Below are 22580 nucleotides of genomic sequence, written 5' to 3'. Positions count from 1 at the left end.
GCTTTGGCTTGCATTCAGATGAAAGAGTACAGCCCAGTATGCCTATAATCCCAGCACTTTGGGAGGCTGAGGCAGGTGGATTATTAGTGAGGTCAGGAGTTCAAGACCACCCTGGCCAATATGGTGAAACTCCCTCTCTACTAAAAATACTAAATTAGCTGGGCTTGGTGGCATGGACCTGTAATTGCAGCTACTTGGGAGGCTGAGGCAGGAAAATCTCGAGCCTGGGAGGTGGAAGTTGCAGTGAGCCAAGATCACGCTATTGCACTCCAGCCTGGGCAACAGAGCAAGACTCTGTCTCACAAAAAAAAAAAAAAAAAAATTGTTAAGAGGGTAAATTTTATATTACTTTTTTTTGAGATGGAGTTTTGCTCTTGTTGCTCAGGCTGGAGTGCAATGGTATGATCTTGCTTCACTACAACTTCCACTTCCCGGGTTCAAGCGATTCTCCAGTCCCAGCCTCCCAAGTAGCTGGGATTATAGGCATGTGCCAACACACCTGGCTTATTTTGTATTTTTAATAGAGATAGGATTTCACAGTGTTGGCCAGGCTAGTCTTGAACTCCTGACCTCAGGTGATCCACCCGCCTGTCTCCCAAAGTGCTGGGATAACAGGTGTAAGCCACTGCACCTGGCAGAAATTTTTTTGTTTTAAAGATTAGTAAATTTCATGTTGTGCATATTTTACCAGTTTTTCGGTTTTTTTGTTTTTAAGGAAAAAGAAAATAAACATCAAGGAGGATTTAAGTCCTGGCTCCCCCACTTATTAGCTCTCACCTTAGGCAGATTATCTTCTTTCCTGTGCCTCAGTTTTCTCAAGTAAAATGAGATCTTAGAAGTGAGTACAATCTGAGTGTGGTGGCTCATGCCTGTGATCTCAGCACTTCGGGAGGCTGAGGCAGGCTGATCACCTGAGGCCAGGAGTTCGAGATTAGCTTGGGCCAACATGGTAAAACCCCCCTTTACTAAAAATACAAAAATTAGCTGAGCTTGGTGGCAGGTGCCTGTAATCCCAGCTACTTGGGAAGCTGAGTCAGGAGAATCGCTTGAACCTGGGAAGTGGAGGTTATAGTGAGCCGAGATGGTGCCACTGCACGCCAGCTTAGATAACAGAACAAAACTCCATCTCAGAAAAAGGAGGCCGGGCACGGTGGCTCACACCTGTAATCCCAGCACTTTGGGAGGCCAAAGCAGGCGGATTGCCTGAGCTCAGGAGTTTGAGACTACCCTGGGCAACATGGTGAAATCCAGTCTCTACTAAAATTCGCTGGGCATGGTGGGGGCCACTTGTAGTCCTGGCTATGCAGGATACTAAGGCACAAGAATCACTTCGGAGGCAGAGGTTGCTGTGAGCCAAGATCATGCCACTGCACTCCAGAATGAGCAACAGAGCAAGACTCTGTCTCAAAAAAAAAAAAAAAAAAAAAAAAAAATAGCCAGCTATGATGGTGTGTGCCTGCAATCCTAGGTACTCTGAAGACTAAGGTGGGAGGAGGCTCACGAGTTTGAGGCTGCAGTGAGCTATAATTGTGCCACTGTACTTAAGCCTGGATGACATAGCAAGACTTCATCTCATAAATAAGTAAACACAGCAACTATGAAGTGTTAAGATTTTACAAAGCTGGGTTGGTGGTAGGCATTTTTTTCTTTTTCCTTTTTTTCTTTTGAGACAGGGTTTCGCCCAGGCTAGAGTTCAGTTATCACAGCTCACTACAGCCTCGACCTCCCTGGCTCAAGCAGCCCTCCTAGCGCACCTTTTCGAGTAGGTGGAACTATATATAGGTGCATACCACCATGCCTCAGTTTTTCTATTTTTTGTAGAAATGGGGTCTCACTTTGTTGTCAAGGCTGGTAATTCTCCATGCTTTTTTGTATGGTTGAATTGTTTCATTTACAAAGGATTGGGTGGGAGGGAACATATATGAGAGCTCCGTTCAGATATCATTACTGCTGCCATTGCTTTATGTATATCATAGAAACCCAAAGCACTTACTGAGTCTCCCACACCTGAAAGATGGATTTTCTGTAGTGCTTATTATACTGAGACCTAGCACCCCCAGGTTCATTAGGCTAATGGAAATGATCTCATTTCCTCTGACAGTAAGTACTTATTTGGTGATTTCCTGAGTCTCAGTTCATCCAGAGCTAATTTGCAAAGTTGCAGTGGGATCTGGTGCCATGGTAACCATAGTGGGAGGCTTGAGGCTTTTCTTCACAGAACTGTAAAATGGGAACAAGGAGAAGAAATACTTTTTCACTTCCTCTGAAATGATAGCAAAATATGGTTCTGTTAATGGCCATTCTGTGATTTGGGGACGTTAAGGAGAATTCTCAAAATAATTTCTGAAAAAGTCAGAAGGTTTTTTTTTTGTTTGTTTTTTGGGGCTTTTTTGAGACAGGGTCTCACTCTGATACCTGCGCTGGAGTGTAGTGGCACCATCATATCCCACTGCAACCTTAACCTTCCCATGTTCAAACAATCCACCCACATCAGTCTCCTGAGTAGCCAGGACTTCAGGCATCTCCATCACCATACCCAGCTAATTTTTAAATTTTGAGACAGAGTTTCGCCCTTGTTACCCAGGCTGGAGTGCAATGGTGTGATCTCGGCTCACCGCAACCTCCGCCTCCTGGGCTCAGGCAATTCTCCTGCCTCAGCCTCCTGAGTAGCTGGGATTACAGGCACGTGCCACCATGCCCAGCTAATTTTTTGCACTTTTAGTAGAGACGGGGTTTCACCATGTTGACCAGGATGGTCTCGATCTCTCGACCTCGTGATCCACCCGCCTCGGCCTCCCAAAGTGCTGGGGTTACAGGCTTGAGCCACCACGCCCGGCGCAATTTTTAAATTTTTTGTAGGGAAAAGGTCCCAGTGTGTTGCCCAAGCTCATTTTAAACTCCTGGGCTCAAGTGATCCTCCTGCCTTAGCCTCCCAGAGTGCTGGGATTGCAGATGTGAGCCATTGCTCCTGGTCAGAAGTATTTTTAATAGAGAAAACCCAGGGACTAATATTCTCCAAAGATTTGGCTGATCTTAAAGTTCACCAGCTTCCATTGCTTCACATTTGGTAAACTGATTAGTTATTGGCCTCATCCTCCTGAACAGGAAAGCTCATATACAGAATTGTTTTGAGAGTAAATGGAAGTATTTTACCAACTGTATTGGAGTGAGTCCTGTTTTCATGTAGCTGCTTCTTTACTTTGATCTGTTAATAACTCTCTTGGTCTCTTAATCCTTTTAAAGGAGACATTACAGAGTATATTTCATCCTTGATCATTGCATGCCAGGACAATGAAATTGTCTGTGTTCTTATCCTCTAAATATGAGTTACTACCTTTGTTGAGTCTTACAAGAAAGTCAAATCTGACTCAAAAAGAGTTTTTTGCTACAGACAGATCATAGTAGACCGTGCATCTGGTGGAGGTTGGCTTCGTTTGTAAAGCTGCAATGGTTGAAATGAAATTAGACAAAGAACTCTTTCATACCCTGAACATAGTAAGAATTTATTATTAGTTGAACTGTTTAATGTTTGAACTGAATTGAGGCATAAAGATCTGGACTACAGTCCTACACTGAATCATTTGTGAGATGAATATGACTTTACTCAGCAAACATTGATTGAAGCCTTATATGAATGTAAGGCATGACAATTCTATTGAAAATGTTAGCACTAAAAGACCCAAGTGCACCTAAGCCAAGCCTTATATTATAAGTGGCCAACTGAGCCCAGAGTGGACTAGTGTCTGGTCCAGTTGACTAGTCCATCTGTTTTGAGGTCCTGCTGGAGTAAGGATGTCAGAGATTTGCAGTTACATATCTGCATGACTTCTCCTGTGCCAAGTAGGACTTCTGAGTATGGAAGTATAGGTTCTGGCCAATTTTAGTTACCTTAGATTTGTGTATTTATATATTGCAATGATTTTCCAGCAGATGGCAGTCAAGTGTCTTGAGGAAGAGGCACTTTTATCTTATTCACACAGGGACCCTGGTGCTAAGGTACTCTGTTGGGCAAGAGGAAAGAAAAAGAAGGTTAATAGAGCAGGATGAAGAAGAAAGCCAAAGTTAGGATCTTGCTTAACTGAAGAAGGTGGCAGAAGCAGGGAAATAAAAAGAGCAAGGGATATAATTTCCTTTTATTTATGCAAATAAAGTATCCTTCCCACAGCAGTATGATCTGTGAATGTTTTAGGTGTTGGTTTCAGATGGGATTGGAGTTTTAGTACACTGGCATGTTTCTCAAAACTGTTGTCTGAAGTTCTGAAAAATAGTTTTAAATCACTCATTTCCCAAGATCAGTTTCAGTGATGCAATGTCTTGGTTACAACTACTAAGTATAGTAAGTAAGGAAGTTCCAGATATGACAAATGTCGCTGCCATATTTATTGGCCACTTTTCTCAGTTCTATTCTGGGGCTCTTCCCTCACTGAAAGACACAAGGCCCACACCCAGAACTGCTTCTGGGAAGTGAAGAATTGGAAGGAAATGGCTTTTTGTTTGCTATTGTTTCTAACAAGAAATTAGGGCCTTGTGCTATCGCTTCTCTTTCCTTCCTTAAGACATTGCCCCTCAAAAATCATTTATTATTGCACAATGACCAGAGCCTAAATTTGGAGTCAGGGACCCCAAGTTCTAGCTATTCACTTGTTTGTGATCTAGGGGCAAGTCACTAAAACTATGAATCCCTCCCATTTGTAGAAATTCCCTCACTCTAAGATCTTAGGGACTTCACCCTCAAGGTGAAGATTAAAATCAATTGTTATTTTAATGGCACAACTTCACATTTTTTGGACAGAGGGTCTCCTGGATCTCTAGCTCCCACCCCTCCTCCCCAGCAAGCAAACTACATAGGATGTCACTTAGTCCACCTAAGCACAGGCAGGTGAACCTAGCGGCAGCCCTTCTTTCATTTTGAAAAGAAGAGAAGAGTATTCTAAGAGGAAATTTATTTTTCTCATCAGGTAAGGAGAGCTGCTTTGAGAGGATTGTGTCAAGATTTGGAAAGAAAGTCACTTATGTAGTGATTGGAGATGGGCGAGATGAAGAAATCGCAGCCAAACAGGTAACCATGGTAAAGAAAATAGTCTATGTGGTTGTTCAACGAGTAATTAGAAAAATGGTAGAAAATCTTAGCAATCTATTATGCATGTATGGTATTTCCCCCTCTTTCTTCCCTCCCCATTTTTCTTTAAAGAAAAGATGGAGTTTTTTCTCTAAGTTTTTAGATCCTTCCCTTCCTTTTCCTCCCTGCCACTCAAGAATCTTAAAATCTTTAAGCCCTTCTACAGGGATCCCATCATTAAACCTGAGATGTGCCCCATCTTCCATCTTCATCTTCAAAGACAGTGCCTTCTCAAGCATCAGACTTGACTGCAAAAAGCCTAATCATTCTTACTTTTCCATGCTTCAAGTTCTCAGAGAGTACAATCAATAGAGAACTGTTTCTATAGAAAAAGTCCTTCCTGCCTTTGAGCCCTGGAAAGATTGTTCTGATATTAACCCCACCACTCTACAGGTCCCAACTTCAGGTCACCTCTTCTTAACACAGGAGACAATAGATGAAAGAGTCTTGGCTGTAGAACCTAAAATCCCATCTGTGTATCAGCTATGTGACTTTGAACAATCTACTTACCCTTTTTGAGTATCCTCATGTGCTAAGTGGATCTGTAGAAGTTCTTTCCCTCCCTGCCCCAATTTACTTTCTTCCAGCAACTCTGTTTCTTAGACATGGAGGCACTGGGTTGCCAGCTAGAACCAACTGCCCTGATACTCTTCAGCTAAGTAGAAACTTTAGCAACTATAATAAACTATGAGATTGGTAATCGGCTGGCATTATTATATCATGTTTTCATTTGCCACTTTAGGTAGCAAATCAGGGATTTTTTTTTTTTTTGCATGTAATATCACTGAAGCTTTGATTATAATGTGCTTCTTATTGCCCTCTTTGGGAAAGACACTAGTGGGTGTAGGCATCAGTGCTTCCTGATCTGAACAGGGGTACTGGGGAGAGAAAGGACAACTCAAGTCATCAGCAGAGTTGGTAACTCTTGAGCTAATGTCTATAATCATCTACAATAGAATATACCCATTGAGGCTGAGCATGGTAGCGCACACCTATAATCCCAGCACTCGGGGAGGCCAAAGCAGGCAGATCACTTGAGGACAGGAGTTCAAGACCAAACTGGCCAACATGGTGAAACCCCTTCTCTACTAAAAATACAAAAATGAGCCAGGCATGATGATACACGCCTGTAATCCCATCTACTCTGGAGGCTGAGGCACAAGAATTGCTTGAACCCTGGAGGCAGAAGTTGTAGTAAGCCAAGATAACACCACTGCACTCCAGCCTGGGCAAGACTCCGTCTCAAAAAAACAAACAAAAAAGAATATACCCATTGGAAAATGCCTTAGCACTTTGTCCAGTTCAACCTATACTCTGTGAAGGATCTTTTCTGCAGCCTTTCTGACAGAAGTCTCTCTAGTCCTTGCTTCAATATGCCCAAGGATGAGGGCACTGGTTCCCAATAGCCTATTCTACTGTGGCGTCAACCAAGCTGTTAGGGTGTTCCCCCTTCCACTGAATAAAAATGTCTCTAACCTTCACATACTAGTCTGGCATTCTTTTGTTTTGTTTTGTTTTGGAGACGGAGTCTCACTCTGTCACCCAGGCTGGAGTGCAATGGCACAATCTTAGCTCACTGCAGCGTCCACCTCCCGGGTTCAAGCTATTCTCATGCCTCAGCCTCCCAAATAGCTGGGCTTACAGGTGCACACCACCACACTCAGCTAATTTTTGTATTTTTAGTAGAGACAGGGTTTTGCCATGTTGGCCAGGCTGGTCTCAAACTCCTGACCTCAGGTGATCTACCCACCTCAGCCTCCCAAAGTGCTAGGATTGCAGGTGTCAGCCACTGCACCTGGCCTCTCCAATCTGGCATTTTTGAACATAAGAAGTCTGCTTTCTCTTCTGTATGTTAATAGCCTTTTAAATATTATGTGTGAGCATCTGGCTTGAAAAACAACTAGGGTACATGCCAAAATAATAGTGTTCTAGGACCTCAGTATTCTGAGTAACTTGGAACCAGTTTCAGCTAGATGATCAGGAAAGTTAATCTCCTCAGCTTCATAGAACATGGTTTCCAACACTTGAGTTTATCAAAGCCCTCCTTTAAAATATGGCCTCCACATGAGAATCACTTAAACCTGGGAGCGGAGGTTGCAGTGAGCTGAGATAGCACCATTGCACTCCAACCGAGGCAAAAGAGTAAGACTTTGTCTCAAAAAATATTTAAAAATTAATTAAATAAAATTTTAAAATACGGCCTCCAGGCTTCCACTTTGGGAGGCCAAGGTGGGAGGATTGCTTAAGCCTAAGAGTTCAAGACCAGCCTGGACAATATAGTGAGGCTTCATCTCTACAAAAAAATAAAGAATTAGCCAAACATGGTGGCACATGCCTATAGTCCCAGCTACTTGGGAGGCTGAGATGGAAGGATTGCTTCAGCTCAGGAGGTCAAAGCTGCAGTGAGCAGTGTTCATGCCACTGCACTCCAGCTTGGGTGACAGAATGAGACCCTGTCTCAAAATAAAATATAAATAAGTAAAATATGGCCTCCAGAACAGCACATAGTATTCTGGACATGATTTTGACTACATAATATAATGGGATTATTATTTCCCAGGTCTGTGCATTCTCCTTATTGGACATAGATAAGATTTAGGTCTTGTAATTATGAAACTTAAAAGAAATTGAACATCCATAAGACAATATGATCTTATATCAAATACTAATTTTTCACCTGGGCTATTTTATTTGATCCTTAAGACTCTGTATGATAGCTGGAATGCCTGTAGTTCCAGCTACTTAGGATGCTGGGGTAAGAGGATGGCTTGAGCCCAGGAACTCAAGGCTGCAGTAAGCTATAGTGACACCACTGCACTCCAGCCTGTGTGATGAAAAGACCTTGTCTTCAAAATAATAGCTAGACAGGTAATCTCTTATAAAAGCACAAAGTACCACTGAAAGCTATTTAAAATTTCTCACATTTATAAAGTGTACAATGTACAAGGCCCTTAGACATGTGACTGTTTGATCATTATAGGACTTATACATAGGACTGTCATTATGACAGTCCTATGAGGCAGGGATAGATAGGGTAACCATGTACCTTGGGAAGAGATGTGTTGAGGAACAAGTATGGACAAGTATTTAATAAAAGCTCTCACAAGTTGTTGGATTAACCAGCTATCCCCACTCTTTTCTAGCACAACATGCCTTTCTGGAGGATCACAAACCACGGAGACCTAGTATCCCTTCACCAGGCTTTAGAGCTTGATTTTCTCTAAGAACTGGAATGAGGAGCCTTCCTCTTAAGCTCCTTTTCACTCCTGAAGGGAGCTGGAGACTGGAACCAACTAAGAACTTTCTCTGTCTGTCTCACTCTCTGTCTATCTGTCTTTCTCTCTCTCTCTGCCTTCCCCACCCCCCACCCCTTTCTGCCTCTCTCACTGTCTTTCTCCATGGAATGCTGGCGAGAACACAATCAGAACCAACAGCTGCAATTTTTGCTAAGAGTGAGCTGCAGCCCTGTGTTCATCTCCATACAGAAGCAGGAGACAGTTTGATAGAGAGAACAATGGACTCACTGCAGCTACATTGCTTTTAATTCTTCTGTGTTTTGTTGTTTCCTTTTTTTCAAAAAATGAAAAAGAAAAATTCCTGGGGCAGAGTTGAGAGTTGCACTCTTAGTCCATGAGCAGATTGAGAATTACTCATAACTTGTGGTGATCAGATAAATGCAGCAGACTTTTATGATAACATCTCTAGCAGGCTTAGAATCTCCTTAGCTTCGAATCTCACTTATTTCCAGTGAACATGTACGTTATTTTTGTAAGTCAGGGTCTGATCTCTGACACAGGTTCCCCCCCTTTCTTTTTCTAGCAAGAAAGGGGGTGTAAAGTCTTGAAAATAGAAATTGAAATATCTAAAATACCTCTCTGTGGCGGTAGTACCTCTTTAGCTGCTCCAGTGGTCCGCTCTCTAGGATGATTCCTTTCCTGTTCATCTCCTAGTTGGCAAACTGTGGGGCACTGGATACTGAGTAACTTTAAACTTTGGCCATTTCCCATCTAGAAGCCTTAGTCTTCTTTCCAGTCCCTTTTCCCTTTAGTCAAATGGCACAACCCCAAAAACTCCTTCAGTTTGACTGTCCTTCAGACTGAATCCCTGGAGGCTTAGCTTCCAAACTGGCAAGAAGCAACTAAAGCATCTTAGGAATTTCAGCTTCTTTGGCTCTTGAGACAGAAAGGTTCTACCTGTTTCCAATCAGATGCTTACCCCTGCAGCTTCTTCCTTCTTAGTCATCATAATGCTAGGTTCTTACCCCTTTCCTGCCCTCTGCACCTCATATCCACCTCCAGGCAGCTCTGGCCAGTCCCCAGGTATTAGACCCAAGAATTGAAATAAAATCTAAAAACATGCTTATGTCTACATTTTGGCCAAAACTACCAATGTATTTGACTTCCTTTTTGGAAGCCCTTAAGCTATATGGGTGTCCCAGGCATAAATTTACCCAGATCTCTGCCTGAAACTGAAGAGCAGATTGCTGTATTTAAGTTTTCCCATGGAACACCCTGCTTCTCAAATCCCATTCTACAGTAGGAAACCAGAAAGACTTTGCTGATTGTGGGGGGAGGGTAGGTACAGCCAGGGTTTCCCTGTGTTGCCAAGGCTGGTCTCAAACACCTGGCCTCAAGCAATCCTCCCACTTTAGCCTCCCAAAGTGTTGGGATGATAGGCATGACCCACTGCACCTGGCCAAACTTTCCTGATTTAGATGAGAGTGCTGGGTCATTCCCTACTTCATGCCCCAAAACTTAATCCTGGGCCAAATGAGGAGCATCTCTCCACCTCTGGGAAGATTGGTGGGTGCCAATCTTCCAGGCACTAGTCACAGCCTTCCAGCCCAGCCCTCCAAGACCAATCTGGGCATCTGCTCAGGCAGGATAAAATTGCCTAGAGCTGAGGAAGTTCAGCCTCTCCCAGGCTGCACAGAGGGAGATGATATAAGCACCTCAGATTGAGATGCAGGATTGGTCCTCAGAAGGAGGCATTGTTGATTGCTTGTCGCCAGAGAATTTGCGTACCCATTTCAAAGATACTGCAGCACAAAGAGGCAAGACTCCTTCCAATGCCAGGCCACCCAGATAGCAACAGAGAAAGGCTGGTATACACATTCCTTCAGAACTCATTGAAAAGTGCTCATGACTCACCATTTTAAGGAGTAAGTTTTTGACGAGTAGCTGAAGTCAGTGCTCCCTTACCTAGCTCCCTCTTTGGCCTTGTTTCCTGTGGGGTTGGGAGGAGGGAGATGTAGTGTGAGGAAGGCCTTCCGTTGGTCTGTATTCAGCAGAATTGCCTAGATACTGCTCTGACTTGTTTGATGGTTGATCTTGGGAAGCTCCAGGTTTTACTCTGAGGCCTCAAGCCCTCCCCCTAATGCCAGTATAGCTGTTAGGTTTTTGTCCTGGACAGAGGCCACAGGTGTTGGTCCTGTGCTTCAGGTTTGTGAGGCTGCAGAGTGGTACCCCCACCATGCACACAAGCACACACACAAATACTTCCCTCTCCACCCTTATGGGAGCTCTTTATTCTTAGAATATAACTTAGACACACTTTTATCAATGGCCTTTTTCCTCTTGCCCTGACTTCCTAGCTTAGCTCTTTCCAAAAGGAGCTTGAACTTGGCCAAGAGAGGTGAGGAGGCTGAACGGAGCAGCCTCTGTTCATTCCTGGTTGTTGCCACCCTCATTCAGATGGAAAACAGAAAACAGGAGCTTCTTGGCTCTTTGCCAAAATGAATTATCGGGGAACACAGTACTCTCTCTCTGTAATTATACCCTTTTTCTCCTCTGCAACACAAAAATCTGGAAAGGAAACTAAGTGGGTAGGATTAAGAGCTGTTGGAAGCTGAGGGCTAAAGGATGCTGTGGGTCTAGTTGTCATTAGAAAGAGTTCCTCATGAAATTAGCTGAAATGGTGAGTCCTTCCCCAGCTGGGCACTATGGGTTCTCTAAGATGGGTCTGTAATGTCACAGCGAGGGCTCTCTCTAGTAGTAGATTTGGAGTGAGGTGTGTCTTGGGTTGAAGAGGTGGCTTGACTTTCGAATGTAAAACTGACTGTGCCTTAGCAACACCCTGTCCAGTGCCCCTGGGGCAGCTGGTAGTGTCCAGAAGAATGGACACCTGCTCCAGATTTAGATGCCTATCTGAGCTTTTGTTTGATTTGAGGTGTTTCTGTCTTCTGTAAAGCTAGTGAGTTGTCCCAAGAGACTGATGCCACAGCTTGTTCGCAGTTTACACAAACTCAGCTTTAAAGCTCCAGATAGAATCTAATTGACAAACTCCAGCTGCAGCATATGGAGCTTCTAGATGTTCACAACCTTGAATGGGTGTCAGTGTCACTGAACCATGGGGGAGAGGAGTATGGGGTAGAGCAATGGTCTGGGCCAAGGAGTGGTGAGCTTAGGGTCTTCCTCTGAAACCTCATTCCTCTTCAAGGAGGCAGTTAGGGTCCCTCTTAAGCAGGCTTCTATTTCTTACCACTAAATTGGTTTCATTTTTCATCCAGAAGTTAGAACTCCCCAGATATTCACACTATAGGATCTGAATTTCGAGATTCTAAAATATCTTAAACCACAAGAGAGAGAATCTGGTTCTGCCTCAGCCCCAGTCAGCAGGCCATCTGTCCCTTCCTCTCCTCTGAGTCAGACAGCTCTGGCAAGCAAGGCTCCTTGGCTAGTTCCTAATGCACTGACAGGAGCCCTCCCAGTAAGGACGACTTCTACTCAAAACGTGACTCTCCCTCTGGACTGCAGATGCCTGTTAGCAGGAAAAGGCATTGATCGGATTGGATATATTTATGTGACTGCGGGCATTCGTGGCTGTAGAATCCGTGACCATAATGTTATATGTAATGGGAACTGTCTTATAAACTTGAAAAAAATAAAGTTTTTATTTTCTATAGTTTGTTCCTGTGTCTTTTCTGAATAGGATCAGCCCAGTTGCCCAACTGTGAGGAGTCCTAATTATGGCTTCCTAATTAAAGGTTTTAAAGAGTTCATTGGAGAGATGTTACTATTTGAATAACTGTGTCATTTTACCAAAAAAATAAAAACAAAGCCATTTCGTATAAATATACATGGGAAAATATTTTTAAATAATTTGCATGGGAGCATTTATTGTTTCTAAAACATACTGCTTTTTAAAGTTTAGAACAAGAAAAGATTTCATTCACTGCCAAATGTGCTGAAATTTAATTACTGACAGAAATCAGTACCTTGCTATGCTGAGCTTAAATGGCAAAAGCAATAAAACTGATAAACTGATCTCAAACCTCATTTGATTTGGCCTGATTTCATGTCACATCAACTACTTTTCCTCATTTCATTTGTCTCATTGGGGTCTGGCTGTACCCCACTGGTTTAGAAAACAGTCCTTTCTGCCTTTTAGCCCAGTGAAGGAAATTAGAATTGGGTTCTCGCTTCCATGGAAGCACCACACATGTCAGACTATAAGATGTATTTTTCCAAAAATTCCCTAGAAAAGAGAAGGTTGCCTATTCTAGTTATTAAATGTTTTCCTCACTAGGTGCAGATTTTGAACCACACATTAGTTGAAGCAAACCCATTAGCTGCTATATCCTTACTCAGTTATAAGTACAAATATTAGAGATACTGATTTCCAAGCACAGAGTAAACATCTCCATCTGCTCCTGCAATTAATTTCAGGTGTGTGTGTTTATATGTGTTCTATTAGAAGAATGGTCCTTTGTTCTAAGATTGGTACATCCTTTTATGAGATGATGAAAATAAATGGTGGTAGTTTTTAATGACCTTTTTTGTTAAAATTAAGTTGCAGCCATGTTGGCCATTTTATAGGTTCATGATATTCAGAAGTCTGAAAATGTCTAGACAGGATGGTCTGCGGGATCCTTCCTGCCTCTAACCATTGCTTGTATGTAAAAGTCACCAGCATTGTCCTCACAGATCCTCTCCCTGCCCCCAGCCTTCATCTCTGGGTCATCTTTAGCTCCAGGCCAACAGAGTGGCTACCAAGGCTTCTTCCTCCTGTGGAATTCTGTTTGCACCATTCCTTCCTTGACAATGGTTCAGGCCACCAGTGACTCCAGGTTCTGCTCCTTCTCCTGACACTTAGACACCTGTCACTGCTAACCAACTTATTAGTTTTTCAGGAAGCCTTTCCCCAGCCATTCTATACAAAGTTGTAATTCCCACCCCCAACACACAAATACCTACTCACTCTCTAGCCCTTTCCCTTTTTCTTTTAGCACTTAACACTATCTAATATATTAAATGTTTTACTTATCCTGGTTTTTGTCTCCAGCAGAATAACAGAACTGAAACTATCCTGAATCCCATCACAGTGGTGACTAGAACCTTTTCTTCTCTATCTCAAGTGACGTTTCTTTCTCTTGTTTCTCCAAACCACAGACCTCCTATAACAGCAAAAGATTCCACCTCCCCAGCACCATCACCCACCCACATCTACATCCCCTACGCCACTTCATCACTTAACCTCTCAGAGCTCCCAGCAAAAAGACCTTTCTTCACCAGGCTCTTACGTTCACTTCTTGGCCCTAAATATGTTTGTGGCCACTCCTGCGGGTCCCAGCAGCAGAGCTGGTGGTGAAGAGGATGCACTAAGTCAGCCCAGATCTGGATTCTGATCCCCAGCTGAGCTGTCAACCCCACGCTGGCTCACCACCTCCTTAAACTTCAAAAACAAGGTCGAGAAGCCCCACCTGAGCCAGCCGTCTCTCTGTTCTGGGGGCCTTGATCGATTTTGAGAAGTAGATTTTATGTCTCTGACCTCCTCCAGTTCAGGCTCTGAACTCCATAGTATGATTTTGTTTAATGATAACAGACTAGGTTGGAGGATTTCATGAGGCTTTAAAAACCTAATAATACTGTTAAACAAAACACGTCTGTCACTTGCAGAGACACATAGGCACACACATTCTCTTCCCCTCACATAGACTCTGAGGTAGGAGGTCCACTGGCTAAAGAATAAAAAATACTCAGTAGCTGTGCAAGGCCCGGAACACAGGCTCACAAGGCTCTTGGTTGAAAAGCAGCCCCTTGAGAGCAGAAGCAGAGGCCAGGCCAGCTTCACCGAGATCTTGGAGGTTGACTGGGGTCACCCAGAGTTGGGCATCCCCAGCTTCCGGCATTTGAGATCTAACCCAGGACTGGTTGGTGCAGGTAGGGCATGAAGCTAGGGTGGTGGCTGGTCTTGTTCCAGGCTGCAAGGATAGAATGATGTTGCTGGCACATAAACTGCTCTTAGCGAAGATTTGTTTCATGAATTGAAAGAGTGGTGTGGGGAAGGGAGGAAGAATTCTGAAGGACAGGCCCCTGGGGGTGCTGCGGCCTTCTAGCCCAGGATAGGGAAGCTAAGGGGCAGCACCTACACCAATGATTTTAGAGGTAGCCAAGGAGGTTTTGGGGCACCGGCTATACCAACTGGCAGGGGGAAAAGAAAAGGGAGTCGTCTCTCCTCCCCAGGTGTCTTGGACCTAACTGGGGCTGTTGACTCTGCGGGGCCCAGCCCTTCTCATCTTGTTCTCTGTGAACTCCTTGAAGGCAGGCCTCTACCCCACTCAGCAGCATCCCTGGTGCCTGGCCCAGCACAGGCGTCCCACTCTTGGTGAGTGCATGGAGCCCACAGCAGCATCGTTAGCTTATCCTCGCCTGCCTTCTGCCAGCGGAGTCACTGTCCATCTCTGCTGGCTGGGTCTAATCCTGCTTCAAAGGACGCCGTTCACCTCTCCCTTCGCTGGCGAAGCAGCCCCATTCTTAACCTTGGGGAAAAAGTTCTGTGCTAACCGGGTCATGCGCCTGTTCTGAGGCAGCTGATATCCGTCTGGGGAAAGTAGACTCCGGGCCCCATCCACCTGGTCAGGCTCAGGCTCCCGGCGGTGGCAGCTAGGGTGCAGCCAGCGATAGTACACAAGCCGCAGAGCCAGGCCCAGAAGGAAGCAGCCGCCTCCCACAGATAGCCACAGCTGCAGTGGAATCCCGCCGGGCAGCCAGGAGCTATGAGTCACCCAGGTGACCACCAGGAGAATGCTGTCACTTAGGAGGAAGGCCAAGTGGATGGTGGCCCGGCCTCGGGTGTGGCCCTCAGCCACATTAAACCAGGAGAAATAGAGGATAGTGGCCACCGTCACCCGGTACAGCCACTCAGAGCTGGCGTCTGGCATGAAGTCTGTGCCCTGAAGCCAGACCCAGAGCAGCAGCACCAGCCACAGGCCCAGGAAGTGCAGGGCCACATAGCTGGGGAAGAGGGCTGAGAACAGGGCCACAGCCAGGACTCGGGGCCACAGCAGCAGCAGGTTCCACAGGAAGTAGATCACGGAGGAGCCCCAACCCAGGAGGGGCTTGGAGGGGAGGCAGGTGCGCAAGGCCCGGTGGTAGTCAAGCAGTGCCCATGAGATGCCCAGGAAGGATGTGCAGATGCCAACCCCTGCAAAGAGTAAGCGGGAACAGTGAGTACCGGGGCCAGCCTGCTTGGCACTCCCCAGGGGTCGCAGGTACCGTGGGGGCCCTCCCAGCAACCCTGCGGTGGCTACTAGAATCCCCCATTTGTTGAAGGCAAATCTTCAGCTGGAGAAGACCCAGTGAGTTCCTATAATCAAAAATAAAGCTACAACCCCTAACATGGAACCAGCCCCTCACCACAGTGCTTTGCTGCTCAGGTGTGATTCAGGTATTTTTCAAAGATGACAGGGTATGACTTGTGGCTCACTCAGCACTCTGCACCCCTGGGCCTTGGCTGCACCCTGAGCATCTTCCAGGGCTCCATAACCCTTTCTTTCTGGGAAGAGCACAAGCCTTTCTTGTGTCTGAAAATCAGCAGTCTCGGTTCCTTCTTTCTTGGTCTCAAAAAAGGAGTAGAAAATCCCATGGGGTGGCAACAGCTCTGGCTAAAGCTGCCCTCAGGGCCGGGAGAGGCGTCCCTGCCGTGTGGACAGAAGGTCTCCCCACTCCCTTCCCCTCAAGACTAGAGGCCATCGGACCGACCCCTAGTCTTGATTTTCTAAGATCCAGAAGTTTACGACAGGGGTCCTAGGGTACTATCCCACCTCCTGGTCGCCCATCCTGGAGCAGAAGCACAAGGACCTCCAGGGAGGGATGGAAGTGGCACCGGAACGTCTCCGACTGCTTCCTCCCCTGTCCCCGTCCACTGCAGTCATTCGGCTGATCTTTACTGGGAGCCTATTATGTGCCCAGAACCCACTCCTAGCCTGGAATCAGATCTGTCCGTTACCCTCGCCCAGGTCTCAGTAGGGCTGATGTTCTTCCAGTTTGCCCAGCATGCCACCTTCCGTGACCTTAACAAGCTTTGCCCAGGATGTTAGGTCACCACAAGCACATGCCCCATTTCCCTGGCCTACTCCTCCATTACTCGGTAAGCCCCAGCTTGAAGAGCCCTAGGTCACCCACCCTGACCCCACACCACTCACTCTGCTGGGTCAGGTATCCCTGTAACATGCCACCCACCTCGTCTGCAGTCTCATCACACAGTAATTATCTATTTCCTTATCTCTGAGCTCCTTGAGGGTAAAAAACAGACCCTGCTCACTTGGGATCCCCCAGCAGCCCAGTACCTGGCACTCAACAGCAGTGAAAGATAATGTTTGCTAAATAAAAAGTAGAGAAAATCTGTCTGTCCCCCATACCCGCTACCACACACACAGTGCAGACTGTCTGCACTAGGTCCTAGTTCTAAACACCCCCCACCCTCAGCAGACAAAAACGTGCCCAGTGAGTGCCACACGACCCAGGGCAAGTCACTCACCTTTCTGCACCTCTAAAAATGGAGATGGAGGCTGGGAGCTGTGGCTAACGCCTGTAATCCCAACCCTTTGGGAGGCCGAGGCGGGCAGATCACCTGAGGTTGAGAGTTTGACCAACATGGAGAAACTCCGTCTCTACTAAAAATATAAAATTAGCCGGGTATGGTGGCGCATGCCTGTAATCCCAGCTACTCGGGAGGCTGAGGCAGGAAAATCGCTTGAACCCGGGAGGCAGAGGTTGCGGTGAGCCAAGATCACGCCACTGCACTCCAGCCTGGGCAACAAGAGTAAAACTGCGTCTCAAAAAACAAAATGGAAATCAATATAGCACAGACCTACAGGGCTGCTGTGAACATGAGCAAGGGTGACTGTAAATGCTTCCCCCGGGGCCTGGCTTATAGCCGGCACACGATTGTGATGGCTATTACTGTTTTTTCAATCAATATTATAGACTCAGAGTAGCAAGATGAAAGGACCCTTGGAGATTGAGTCTAACCCTCATCTTCCACACGAGGGCTCTCCAGGACACACAGCGAGTGACAGTAGAGTAGGGACTGCTTCCTTGAGAGGCTGTGGCATTTACGGCAGCGACGGAGGAAGGCAAAGGGGAAGCCCTGGACCCTGAATCGGATGTGAGCGGGGGCCCTATTTAGCTTGGCTACTGTCTGGGTCTGTGAAAATGGGCAAGTCAGCTGGGCACGGTGGCTCGTGCCTGTAATCTCGGCACTCTGGGAGGCCAAGGCAGGTGGATCATGAGATCAGGAGTTCAAGACTAGCCTGGCCAAGATGGTGAAACCCCGTCTCTACTAAAAATACAAAACTTAGCCGGGCGTAGTGGCGGGCACCCGTAATCCTAGCTACTCGGGAGGCTGAGGCAGAGAACTGCTGAGGCAGAGGAGAACCTGGGAGGTGGAGGTTGCAGTGAGCTGAGACTGCACCACTGCACTCCAGCAGGGGCAACAGAGCGAGACTCCGTCTCAAAAAAAAAGGAAAATGGGCAAGTCACTTTCCTTTTACTGGAAAAAAACCCTCCCAAAGCTCCTCACTATAAACTTCACCCATGCTTAGGGGCCCTGCGAGCCCCTGCCCCCGCCTCTCCCTTCTGCCTCTCCCTTTTCCAGTCACTCAACATGTCGTACCACGGCTACTTGTGTGAGTCTATCATCCTAGCAGGGCAGGGGCTGGGCTCATCTTGTTCACTGCTGTGTCCCCAGTACAGTAACAGGCACAGAAGAGATGCACAATGAAAATCTGACTAGATGAAGGCGCTCAATATATTGTTTGTTGGTTGTTGTTTTTTTTTTTAATTTTGTTGAGATGAGGTCTCACTATGCTGCCCAGGATGGTCTCGAACTCTGGCCTCCAGCGACCTGTGCGCCTCAGCCTCCCAACGTGTTCAATTGTCTCTCAACTAAAAAGTTACCCACTCTGTATCAGGCGCCTTACACACTTTATCTCTGTTATCTTCAAAATTGTAAAAATTACAATTAAGATTTGTGGGCCAGGCACAGTGGCCGACACATGTAATCCCATCACCTTGGGAGGCTGAGGCAGGAAGATTACTTCATCTCAGGTGTTCAAGACCAGCCTGGGTAACAAAGTGGGACCTCATCTCTACAAAAAAGAAATTAAAAAGTAGCCAGCATGGTGACACACGCCTGCAGTCCCAGCTATTCGAGAAGCTGAGACGAGAGGATCACTTGAGCTTGGGAGGTCAAGCTGCAGTGAGCCGTGATCAGGCCGCTGTGCTCCAGTATCGGCCATGACAGTGAGACTCTGTACCAGGAACTTGTGTACCAGGAAATGGGCTTTCTTTGCATCACCTCACTTAATCCTTTCATAAACCTTATGCAGCAGGAGTATTTATATCCATTTTTCAGATGAGAACAAACATACTCAAAGAGGTGAAGGCATTTGACTTTAGGTTTCAAGCCAGATCTGCCTGACTAAAGCCCGTTCTCCTGTTTCTAAGCAGCCTTTATAAAAGAGTAAAAACAGCTCCGACATTTGAGGGAGACCCCCGCCCCAAGCTCTGACAGGGGGACCAGCCACTGGCCTTCACTCACACTGGTAGCACTCAGCCCGGCCGCTCTGCAGGATGATGGCCAGCACCAGCGTGAGCTGCGGTGTTGTCTCCAAGAAGGTCTCGAAGAGCCGCAGCATGCTGATGTCCAGGGAGAGGAAGTCCGCGTAGGCCAAGTCAAACTCGGAGGGCTCCTCCTGCCGCCACACCAGCAGCCCCTGCCGCAGCCCCTGCACGCACCTAGGCAGCACACACGGATGCCCAGAGGGCCAGGTTAGTGTCCTGTGAAGCCCTCAGCCTCCCACCCATCTAATGAATGTACACAGGCTCCCACCCAGCTCCTTGCATCCATGCTGTGGGGCCGTCGGCAGTGTCCTAACCTCACTGAACTTGTTTCATTTGTAAAATGAGGATCGATACACCTTCTACTCCTGCTGGCCAGGCGCTGCCCCAAGCTCATCACAAACCTTGTCCTGTTGACTTCTCACAAGAGCCCATTTTACAATGGGGAAACAGAATCGAGAAAAGGGCTGGGTGCAGTGGCTCGCGCCTATAATCCCAACACTTTGTGAGGCCAAGGCAAGAGGATCACTGGAGGCCAGGAGTTTGAGATTAGCCTGGGCAACACAGCAAGCCCCATGTCTACCAAGAATTTTTTTTAATCAGTTGGGCATGGTTGTGCGAGCCTGTAGTCCAAGCTACTTAGGAGGCCGACGCAGGAGGATCACTTGAGCCCAGAAGTTCAAGGCCACTGTGAGCCATGATTGTGCCACTGCATTCCAGCTTGAGCAACAGAGACTTTGCCTCTTTTTTTTTTTTTTTTTTTTTTCCCGGAGACAGAGTCTGCTTCTGTCACCTGTTGCTCAGGCTGAAGTGCAGTGGCACAAACTTGGCTCACTGCAACCTCTACCTCCCAGATTCAAGCAATTCTCCTGCCTCAACTTCCTGAGTAGCTGGGATGTTGGGATTGCAGGCGTGCGCCACTACACCTGGCTAATTTTTGTATTTCTAGTAGAGATGAGCTTTTGCCATATTCAGCAGGCTGGTCTCGAACTCCCAACCTCAAATGCTCCCCCACCTCAGCCGCCCAGACTGTTGGGATTATAGGTGTGAGCCACCATGCCTGGCTAGACCCTACCTCTTTAAGAAAACATTCTCTTTGCGTAGTCTGAAAAAAAAAATTATAAGCAGCTACTAAGCACTGGAATGAGGATTTGGATCCAAATGGAAAGGCGTGCTATAAAGTTGCCTGAGGCAGTTCTCAAACTTTAGTGTGTCCAAGATCTCCTGGGATCCTGTGGGCAAGAGGAGCCACTGGGTACTTCTGGGCACAGACCAGATGGGGTCAGACTCTGCCTTACCCTGGCCACACAGGGAGGAGCTGGAGGAAGATTAGATTGGACGGAGTATCCCATTTAAGAGGCTGGCCCTGAGTGGTTAAGGATGGAGACTGGGGCAGAGTTAAGAGAGTGCAGAGGTTGGACAGACGGGCCTGGGCTACCCACTGGCATGAAGAGTAAGTGGAAGATGCACCAAGGACCATCCACTCAGAACTTTGCTCTAGGTTGCCTGTTGGGAGGGAACCCCGGTGATTCATCACAAGCTCACTCACCAGACATTTACTGTCACTTCCCCTGGACAGACCAGAGCACACTGAGGAGCAGGCAGGTGGGGCAGACTGGGGCTCTCCCTCAGCAGAGAGGTTCCCCAGTGGCCTGGCACGGGCCCCTGCCTCAGCCTAGTCACAGGTGGAAAGAGAACCCGTTGCCAAAGCCAAAGCCAGTAGAGTCTGTCTGACTCAAGCTCAGCAGAAATCTGGGCAGCGAAGATGCATGAGGTTGTCCAGGATTGAGGGCTCATCAGGCCTGCCCAGGACTTAACAACTGCATCCCTTCATGCCCACCCAGGGTTTTCTGATGTCTCTACAATCCCTCAGGCAAAAACTGCCACATTCAAAGCTCCTCTCCTCTACTCCTGGAGACCCCATGCAGCTTTGTCAAGGCAAGATCTTAAGACTTGGTAAAAACAGATTCAAGAGCAGATCCTGACCCAGCCAACCTATCCCAACCCACACACCCTATGCCCTGGCTTCATCGCATGCCTCTGAGCCCTAAGTTTCAGCTTCCCCATCTCTACACGGCTCCACCAGGTCCAAAAAGGAGCAGAATCCCCACACATTTTCCATGACCCAGCTGTGCCCAGCCCTGGCTGGCTCCATGGGCCCACGCCCATGAGTTGGAAGCCATCTCTGCCCTCTTGCTGAATCTGGGGTGGGAAGTCAAGGTTCAGGGAGAATACAACCGGGCAGACAGAATGAGAGGTGGCCTTTGTGAGGGACAAGCCATGGGGTCAGGGCTGCCGAAACTCCTAGTAAGGCCCAGGCCATCACGAAGTGAGCTGAGGTTGCTGAGTGGTCACTCTGAGCCAGGGCAGCGGACAGGAGTCATTTCACTTCATCTTCACCAGGCAGGCGCTATTCTGTCCCCACTGGAACAGTGACCAAAAAGCCGCAGAGAGGTCAGTGACTTCCCAAGGCCCTGCCCATTCTGAAACATGGGGTGTGGAACTGAGTGTGCTGCCCCTGCCATTCCAGGCCGGACACTGTGCAATGCACTTTCTCACTCTTTCACTCACTCCTCACAACAGGCCTGCTTGTCACACCTGCTTGGAGTGACTACCTCCTTTCTGTGGAGGAGGAAACTGAAGTTTAGAGAAATGCAGACGTGGGGCGAAGCCAGAAGTGGATCCCAGAGAGGTCTGACTTCAAAGCCCATGTGCCTCTCTTTCTTACCTGGGCCTCGGTTTCTTCACCTGTGCCAGGAAAAGTAGGGCTAGGATGAAGGCAGTCTACTGGGATTCTCTTTCTGTAAAGGGCTGCACGCTCACCTGTAGGCCAGGCAACCACAGGACTTGGTTCCCTCTCCCTGTCACTTTCCCAGCATCTGGTGTGTCACCTGTACACTCAAGACAGGTCAAGGCATTTGTCCAAACTCAAACAGCTGCAGAGTGACTTAAGGTTTCGAGCCAGATCTGCCTGACTAAAGCCTGTTCTCCTGTTTTCTAAGCTGCTTCTTAGCACAGGTGACCCAGCTGACGGAGGTGCTGGGCTCTGATCCTCCTCCCCTCCCGGAGCGGGGCACTCACCTGTACAGGTAGCCCAACTGCAGGAGATGCAGCAGCGCCAGGCAGCGGCGCTGGGGCTGCGACCCGTGCAGGTCGACGGGGTCGCCGCGCAGCCAGAGCCAGCTGAAGAGCTGCATCGCCACCGAGGCCAGCCCCAGCAGCGCCAGCACCAGACCCGCCCACAGGTAGCGGCCGCCGAGCGCATACTGGACGGCGGCCCACAGGTCGGCGCCCAGGTCGAGCAGGAAGGCGGCGGTGCCCAGTACGCCCAGTACCAGGTCCCAAAGGAGGGCGGGGCGGGTCGACCCGGGCATAGCCCGCCAGCTTCTGCCCCCTCCACCTCCTCTGCGATAGGGGCCTATCCTCGGGGCCCGGCGTCGCAGTGGCAGGAAGGAGGCGGACGCAGCCCTCGGGGCGTTGAAGGGCTTGGGCCTGCTGGGCGGGACTTCCCCGTCCCGCCCCGTCCGGGGAGGAGCGAGGCCCGCGGCTGTCCCAAGTCCCCCACTCAGACCCTCCCGTAACCCAACGCCGCCGAGACTCTGCTTCCGCCGCCTGCC

The 22580-nt window shown here is 47.7% G+C and overlaps 2 protein-coding genes and 1 pseudogene across 9 annotated transcripts in view; 1 reads left to right on the top strand and 2 right to left on the bottom strand.

Annotated features, from left to right (window-relative positions):
• Nucleotides 1-12022, top strand: part of EYA3 (EYA transcriptional coactivator and phosphatase 3) — a 112611-nt gene extending 100589 nt beyond the window's left edge. For 6 of the 8 annotated variants that reach the window (XM_074380351.1, XM_074380350.1, XM_074380356.1 and 3 more), the window contains one exon: nucleotides 4959-5728. In XM_074380351.1, the coding sequence (XP_074236452.1) occupies nucleotides 4959-5431 (473 nt within the window). In that variant the 3' untranslated portion in view covers nucleotides 5432-5728. Of the gene's footprint in view, nucleotides 1-4958; nucleotides 5729-8262 lie in introns of those variants that run through there. The other 2 variants (XM_039473585.2, XM_039473586.2) reach the window with 1 other exon arrangement.
• The window catches only part of LOC120366114 (glyceraldehyde-3-phosphate dehydrogenase pseudogene), a 448321-nt pseudogene that overhangs the window by 254449 nt on the left and 171292 nt on the right, over nucleotides 1-22580 (bottom strand).
• XKR8 (XK related 8) lies at nucleotides 13912-22483 on the bottom strand. The gene is made up of 3 exons (XM_003944588.4): nucleotides 22045-22483; nucleotides 18944-19140; nucleotides 13912-15544 (listed from the first exon to the last, which is right to left on the bottom strand). The coding sequence occupies exons 1-3, from the start codon at nucleotides 22335-22337 to the stop codon at nucleotides 14826-14828; spliced, it is 1209 nt and encodes a 402-aa protein (XP_003944637.2). The 5' UTR covers nucleotides 22338-22483; the 3' UTR covers nucleotides 13912-14825.

Source organism: Saimiri boliviensis, chromosome 11, assembly GCF_048565385.1.
Source record: "Saimiri boliviensis isolate mSaiBol1 chromosome 11, mSaiBol1.pri, whole genome shotgun sequence".
NCBI classification, from domain to species: domain Eukaryota; kingdom Metazoa; phylum Chordata; class Mammalia; order Primates; family Cebidae; genus Saimiri; species Saimiri boliviensis.
Note: the sequence above shows the minus strand (reverse complement) of the source record. Positions and strands in the feature narration are given on the sequence as shown.

What these genes read in the sequence shown, in the direction of transcription:
- XKR8 (XM_003944588.4), bottom strand. Translation starts at nt 22,337, where the DNA reads ATGCCCGGGTCGACCCGCCCCGCCCTCCTTTGGGACCTGGTACTGGGC. An exon ending in CAGTTGGGCTACCTGTACAG is followed by an intron (nt 19,141 to 22,044) that starts GTGAGTGCCCCG and finishes TGTGCTGCCTAG; the next exon opens with GTGCGTGCAGGGGCTGCGGC. An exon ending in CCGGGCTGAGTGCTACCAGT is followed by an intron (nt 15,545 to 18,943) that starts GTGAGTGAAGGC and finishes TACTCTTTGCAG; the next exon opens with GGGTTGGCATCTGCACATCC.